We start from the raw sequence: 7,601 nt of genomic DNA, 5'->3' as shown, positions 1-7,601 counted from the left end.
CCCTGAGCCGAAGGCAGACGCTTAACCGCTGTGCCACCCTGGTGCCCCTATAATCCATCCTCTTGATGTACATCCTTTAGAAATTATTTTCGAGAAGAGGTCTTGGCAATAAAGCCCTATAGTTTTTAATTCATCTGTAAATGTCCTTTTATTACCTTAATTTTTAATAAGAAGTAGTCTTTTTTTACATTTTTTTAAGTAATTGTAGATTCATAGGAAATTGCAAAGAATGCTTTGGTCCCACCCCCTGGCTCCCTGACTGCCCCCGGTTCCACCCACATTTGATTTGTGCCTGTGAATGTGCCTGTCTCCTGGGGGATTTTATATGTGAGACCAGGATGCCACGGAGCCCGGGTCCTCTCCGAGCCCCATTTGAATGCTGGAGACTGTCACAGAGCTTGGCTTTTGTTTGTTCTTCCAGATGAACCATGGAATCACTTTGTCAGGTTCTCAGGAAAGCTCCCATTGCATGTTTATTGGATTGCATTAAAGTCACATGTTAGTTTTGAAAAATGGCATATTTACATTCCCATTTGGGAATTTGATCTTTTTCTTCATAATTCAAACCTTTACACCTTTGGTAAATTTTTTTCATGTAGGATCTTCCCAAGTTCACAGCAGTTTAGGTTCCTAGGTAATTAACCCATTCCCATTGGAATTGTGAAGATCTTTTTCAGGGTATTTTCTAGCTGGTATGGCCAATACATAGGAAAACTTCTCATTTTTGTATGTTGTCTTTAACCAGGTACCCTAATGAGCTTTGTTAGTTGTTCTGGTAATGTTTCAGAGCATTGTCTTGGGATTTTCAAACAGGCAACCATAGCATCTGCAAATAATGATTTATCAGCTTTGCAATACTTATGCCTCTTATTTTTTCTTGTCTTATTGCATGGGCTTAAAGATCAGTAACTTGATTGCTTCGGAAATCATCCGCAATGAAGACATCAATGCAAGAGTGAGTGCCATTGAGAAGTGGGTGGCCGTGGCCGACATATGCCGCTGCTTACACAACTATAATGCTGTGCTGGAGATCACCTCGTCCATGAACCGGAGCGCAATATTCCGGCTGAAAAAGACGTGGCTCAAAGTCTCTAAGCAGGTGCGGGTGGGAAGCTGGCACCATTGCCTGCCTGGGGCTGGGCTGGGACACCAGAGTGCTGTCCTCTGGTAGACAGGTGGGCAAAGGAAAGGGTGAGGGCCAACACTCCCTGGAGAACCTCTTCTCCTATATCACCTGGGACCAGGTATCGGGCCCATGCATGTGGCACTGAGACCCACGGGACTTTAATTCCACTTGAATAATGAATAATCCAAAGCAGGACGTGTAAGACAGTGATGATTGGTCCCAAGGCTCTTCTCCTTGAGCTGGGACAAGAGTGGTAGCTTCATGCTGATGCCAATCCAGATCTGCAGGGCTGCCGAGACGGTGGCCAGACGGTCTTGCAAGTTCCTTCCCAGGACTCTAGCCTCTCCAGTCCTTCTGGCCACCAGAGATAGTCGGTGATCTTAAACGTGGGCTTGATCTTTATTTATTCAGAACATGATTCTGAAATGTGGATTCTTCCTTGGGAATAAAGTTCCTGACACTGAGGTCGTGAGGGGGCAGCTCTCCTAAGAGGAGCACACAGTGGGGCCACCTCCTTGGTGCACGTGGTGGATAACGTGTGCAGGAGGCTGGAAGGGCACCACCAAAGGGCAGAGCAAGCCTCTAAAGGCACCAATAACTTGGCAGCAGTGTCTGTGGTCCTACAGCTCGGTGGGCTCTGTGGGGCCCAAGGTCTCCAAGGCGCCAGTCTCATCTGGACCATTCTGGATTTGAAAACTGAGTCCCCCTCAGTGTTCTCTTTATGACCTGCCCCCCACCATCCTCATGCCAATGGCAGGTCACGATCCTGCCCCCACACAGGCAGCTGGTCCACGAATTCCTCCTCCTCAGCTAAGCAGCCAAACCGGGAAGGCCTGGGACACCGCCTTCCCCACATCTGGTCACTCTGGCCCCAGGTGATAGTGAGCCTGGGTATGTTACAGGGATGGCCCTGCTCCCAGCAAGCCTGGGCCTCTTGCCTCTTCACGCACAGACACGTCAGGGCTAGGACAAGGACTGTCAGGGGCTCCTGGAAGGATCAGAGGCTGGGGCTCAGGAGCTCAGGCCTGTAGGCACATCTGGCCGTGCGTGGCACACAGCGCTGGGACCCCGGGGCATCCAGGCTGGTTTGGCCTGTCAGGGCTCAGGCGGGGCTGTCGGCAGAGTCTGAGGGCCCGTTCCAGGTCCGCGTCTTTCTTCTGCCCTCAGACCAGCCCCACTTTCCCACCACACTGGGGCCTCCGTGACTCTCTTGGCCTCGTTCCGCAGCATCACCCTTGGTCTGGAGTTGGGAGGGAACCACCTGGACCATCTCGAAGTCTTCCGGTCTCTTAGGAGAGTGCGGATGGAAGGCAGTTAGAGGTCAAGGTGCATCAACCGGCCTGCATGCTCAGATGCCATTCAGGACCTGGGTCCAGACGTCAGAGGTGTCTCTGAAAGCGCACGCAGGCCTGCACGCTCTGTGGCCAGCTGGGCCCTGCTGGCTTCTCCCAGCACATCTGCTGTGCCCTGTGCCCGCACCAGCCAGGCACGGTCTCTGTCCCTCTGCAGGTATCCTGTGGATACCTGAGACCCACCCGAAGGGCTACGGTTCTTAGCAGGCCTGAAATGAGTTTTCATCATTTGCTTGAATATGCTGTTCCAAAGCAGGAAAGCATTGGTTGCAAGGGCAGGCCCGCCCGTGCAAGAGCCAAGCGGTCAGGCTTACGTGGGGACCTCTGGCTCCGTTTCCCTGTTCTTCTCCCATCCCCTGCCCCATCCTCTTGAAAGGGGGACCCCCTCCAGGTGCAGATGACTCACAGATCTGTGTGTCTCCCCTCTGGAGGATGTTGCATTCTTGTAGGGACAGAAGTCTCTTTTTGGCTAACAATACTTCGGGGCCTCTTGGGGAGGGGGCAGCCTTGGCCTCCGGAAGCGTTCTGATGGACAGGAAGGGAGGACCTTCAGGGGGCTCTGTGGTCATCTTTGTCCTCAACACCACTTCCATGCCTCCTCACTTCGTGTCTGGTCTCGGTGACATACTCCAAGTGCCCCGTATTTATGCCCGCCAACAGAGATGCCCGAGCTCCCGGGGGCCTGTGTCCGCTTGAGCTCCTGGCCCCGCCACGAGACACGTGAGCTGCTTCAAGTCGGAACTCACTCTTACAAGCGCGGCTGGGAAAACCCAGTGGTCTCTCAGGGGGCAAACCTCCTTCCTGGAAAGAGTGACACCCCAGAGGAACAGGGATGTGGAAGGAATCAGAGCGTACCCATCTCAGAGCCACAGATTGGCCCCAAGTGTATACCCCAAACCCCCTCACGTAGCATACCCCCCTAGGCTCTCACAACTGCTGGCGGGTGATACGTCATCCAGAGCTTTGCGGCCCCGAGGGCCTTTCAATCTGCTTCTGTGGGGCCCACAGTCCCGGGACATCTGAACTGTTGTGGCCTTTAGGGAACACCCGGGCCTACCCTCCCATTCTTCAGATGTGAGCATGGAGACCCAGCGCTTGGAGAGGAGTCCTGTCTTGCCCGTGGGCCCACTGAGGTTGGTCGCGGTGCCCAGCCAGGCCCCCGGCTCAGGACTCTTGGCCCCGCATCTGGCCTCACGCCTCAGGTCCTTCCTCCACAGGAGGGTGGGAGAGAGGAGCGAGGCAGCAGCTCTGGACAGAAAACTCTGGAAGAGTGCAGGGGGGAAGCTGAGACGCTGGGGCGGAGGTGGGCCTGGGCGTCCGGGCCTCAGGACAGACACGGGAGGGCAGCCATCTCGAGGGAAAGCAGAATCCTGTGCCCTTGGCTGCGTGTGTCTCTTTCACCGGGCCCAGAACACATTTCTGCTTGGAGCGGGGTCGGGCCAAACTGGTCACGGGGCTTCTCGCCAGTCAGGGAGCAGCCTGAACCAGGTGCGCTGCCCACCATGCCCCTGGGGGAGCACACGTGGTCTCTTCTCCCATCGGAAGGGACACTGTCGTTTTCTGTGGGCAGACTCCTCAGAATACATATGGCCCAAACCTTAGGGGCTGTGGCCAGCATCCCCTCGGCCGCGGTCTGGACTTTGAGAATGGGAGCTGGCTCACTAGACCCCCTCGCCGTTGTGTAAATGAGGGAGCTGGGGGCCACCAAGGCACAGGGGCTCCCCGGCCACGCAGGGACAGGAGAGCCAAGCCCGACCCAGGGTGGCCTCACGTAGGCAGACGCCAGTCTCCAGCCTGACGTGCAGCAGACGGGACCCTCGGCCAGGGGTTGGCTCTTGTCCGGCAAGGCATGATCTTCTCGATTCTTGTATTTGTGTGGGGTCCTGAGAGCTGCAGCTGAAGGTGTATCCCTTGGCTGCATCCCTGGGGTTCAGTGCGTGAGAAAGCCCCTGCCCTGAAGGGGCTCCTTACAGTTGCCGAGTCCCACCGCCACCCCCCAGTCTCGGGGTGCCCAGGTCCCCCACGCCCCACTTCTGTGTTTCTGAAGGGTGCGTGTGCTCACGGACGCGCAGAATGAGGGTCCGTGTCTGACTCTTCAGGAGTTGGGGGGTAAGGCCCCGGACTCGGGCAGAGCAGAGGGGGTTCCGGAGCCCTGAGGGCAGCCCCTGGAGTGCATGCCGCGTGTTAGTAAATGCTTCTGATTCTTTCTAGACAAAAGCTTTGATTGACAAGCTCCAAAAGCTTGTATCGTCAGAGGGCAGATTTAAGAATCTGCGAGAAGCTCTGAAAAAGTAAGTGTGTGTCCTTTTGTCACCATTACTGCTTAAATCGTAGAGCTGCGTTGCAGAGGCATTCACGGGACACGTCCGTCTGTCCATCCGTCCGTCCATCCACAAGACCGCTAGGCACCCCAGACCTCCAGGGTGGGTCGGCTTTGTCCTCCGTGGTCTGGCAGAGAAATCCCAGGGTCTCAGGCATTTCCCCCGAGAGGAGAGGGGGGCACAGGACGGACGCTGGCGTCCCTTGAGCCCGAGAGCTTGAGGCTGGATGCCTCCATTCTGACATGCTCACTGTCCCCACATTTCAGTATTTCTGACATCAGGATATGCCCTAAAGTCCATGTGTTTATTTCATTGATTGTGTTTCCTTTTTTTATTGAGAATTAGTCCCCAAACAAGAGTGCATTGTACAGAAAATGGCATCTTGGAATCAAAAAAATGCAGTTTTTGCAACAGTTGTACTTTACTGTTTGCAGAGCTCCCCCAGCCGCACCTTACTGTTTGCAGAGCTCCCCCAGCTGCCCTTACTGTTTGCTCTCTTGTCATTAGACCAGGATCATCCTGTGTCAAGGGCCGTCTTGTGCCCTGTAGGATGTTTAGAGCATCCCCGGCCTCCACCCATGAGATGCCAGTGCCCCTTCCCCAGGTTCTGACCACCAAAACTGCCTCCGGTCCTTGCAGACTACCCCGGGAGGCAAAATCACCCCCCCAAGAACCACCACTGTGCGACTGTCCTGTCTTGCTTCTCAGGCTGAGGACACCCAGGCCCTGGCAGCTGTGGCGACAGAGCCGGGCCTTGGCGCAGAGGGGCCTTCAAGGCCGGGGCTCCGTGGTTTGCCCCAGGCCGCTTCCCGTGCAGGTCCCGGCAAGCTCTGCCAGCCCAGTAGAGCCCCAGCCCGTTCGTTGTACCCACCGTGGCCACACACTCACGTGCGGCGGGCTCACGGTCACCCATAGCTGTGTGCTTCGGGCCGCTGCACTGGTCCCTGCCATCCTTCCGTGGGCCTCACAGGGCTGGCCTCACCCTTTCCTCCCTGCGCCCCGTGGAGAGAGCCTGGGCCACCCCGGGGTCCTGGCCCCTTTCAGAACCCATGAGCGCCTGTCCTGCTGTCCTGCGGTTCGCACAGTCACTGCCCCCAGGGCCTGGGGACGGGGCAGGCCCGTACCCCCAGCCCTAGGTGGCGGCCCAGATGCCCCATACACCCCAGCCCTGTCTGCCCTCCTTGTTGCCCCCACCACCACTCCCGGCCCGTCCTTTGCCAGCTCCGTGTACCATTGCTGTACTCATCTCCGTGTTCGTGTCCTCAGACAGAACTACACCTGTGCCGTCTGTCTGGTGCCTGGGCTCCCTGGAGCCACCGTGGGCTATGCTTGCAGGGGCTGCCCCACCGTGTATTCACCAACCTGTCTGCCCGCCCCAGGCGCCCCTCCATCTTTCTCCTTCCCATGGCTTCCTCGTCCGTCCACCGCTGCCTCCACGGCCCCTGTCCTGTCTCAGTCCCCGTGCTGTCTCCCCTCTTCCCTGTGGACCTGTGTCAGTGCCCGTCCCAGGCGCCTCCACTCCCTGCCACGCGGGGTGGCGGGGCCGCGGGGTCACCGGGCATTCTGGGGGCTGAGACCGTCGTGCAAACCAGGTTCTTGCTTTATGGACACGTGGGCCAAGCCCTGCGGGGGAACGAGAGATTGGGGAGACAGAGGGCAGACATGTCCGGCGCCCCTTCTCCAGAGGCACTGTGGTTTTCCCATAGAGCCGTGCTGTGTGAACCCCTGGGGTCCGTCTCACCAGGCAGGGGACAGTGGCAGTCTGTGGGCACAGATGGTGACCCGGACAAGGAGCCGCGCTTAGTCTTACCGTGTGGGTCCCAGCCCACAACACTATGTCAATGAATGGCCCTATTACCTTTACCAGCCAAGACTTCCCCTACAGCCTACCCCTCCTCCCCTCAGCCACCCCCTAAATGCCCCCAGGTCCACCTACAGCTCTCGGTGTGTGCACCTGTCCCCTGTCCAGACACCCTCAGCCTGACCTTTCCTGCCCTGCTCATTCCCCAAGCCCACCCCCTCAAGAACCTGTGAGACTGTCCCTCCTGTCAGCCTGCTGGCCATCAGAGCCTCCCACAGCTCCAAGCCACAGGATTTGGCTGAGATCTAAATCTGTCAGTAAAATTTGGTCACCAGCCTTTTTGGGGTCAGTTCTGGTTTTGCCTACCCCATCTCATCTTAACCCAGCACACATTGGCCTATCCGCACATTGACTTTTTTGAATAGGAAGCCCTCTGGTAGAGGACCACGGGGCCCGGGCTTTCACGGTAGACTGCTGCCAGAAAGCCTGGCCCCCCAGCTCCCTGAGAGAAGGACAGGAACAGTCATGGGGAGCCAGTGGGCTAGCTAACCGCCAGCCCCTCGCCAGACCCCCTTCACGGGGTGAAAATCCATCCACCCGTGGGGATATGAGGAGTCCAGGGTCTCCAACATACCGACTACCTCTCCCCACCTTAATTTTCTGCATGTGACCACCCAGCAAAGGCTGGTCTCCCGCTAACGAGACAGTAGAGCAGTTAGTGTCCAGGCGGCAGAAACAAGATTGGACTCTGAGCCCCACCCCCACTCCTGCCCCACGGCAGTTCTTTCCCCAAAATCTGAGTACCTTAATTTCTTGCACCACGTGCCAGAGGTTTGGACCCTGGCCCCAGGGGTTCGGGGCCACACAGCCCAGCCTGAGTGCCCCTCACACCCTCCCTGGGAAGGAGGGGAGGTCCCTAAGCAGAGGCAGCAGAGCGTTGGGAGAGTGGCCCGTCCCCCACCGGGGCAGGGCAGAGGAGGGAGAAGGGAGAGGCGACCCCT

The 7,601-nt window shown here is 57.3% G+C and overlaps 1 protein-coding gene across 4 annotated transcripts in view; it reads left to right on the top strand.

The window, feature by feature from the left end:
* Nucleotides 1–7,601, top strand: part of RASGRF1 (Ras protein specific guanine nucleotide releasing factor 1) — a 100,067-nt gene that overhangs the window by 85,872 nt on the left and 6,594 nt on the right. For 2 of the 4 annotated variants that reach the window (XM_019803534.2, XM_002923000.2), the window contains 2 exons: nucleotides 902–1,099; nucleotides 4,690–4,769. In XM_019803534.2, coding sequence (XP_019659093.1) covers nucleotides 902–1,099; nucleotides 4,690–4,769 — 278 coding nt within the window. Of the gene's footprint in view, nucleotides 1–901; nucleotides 2,192–4,689; nucleotides 4,770–7,601 lie in introns of those variants that run through there. The other 2 variants (XM_019803535.2, XM_034667780.1) reach the window with 2 other exon arrangements.

This window comes from Ailuropoda melanoleuca, chromosome 9, assembly GCF_002007445.2.
Source record: "Ailuropoda melanoleuca isolate Jingjing chromosome 9, ASM200744v2, whole genome shotgun sequence".
Taxonomy (NCBI): domain Eukaryota; kingdom Metazoa; phylum Chordata; class Mammalia; order Carnivora; family Ursidae; genus Ailuropoda; species Ailuropoda melanoleuca.
The sequence above is the reverse complement of the archived record's forward strand: the minus strand, read 5'-3'. Positions and strand labels throughout refer to the sequence as shown.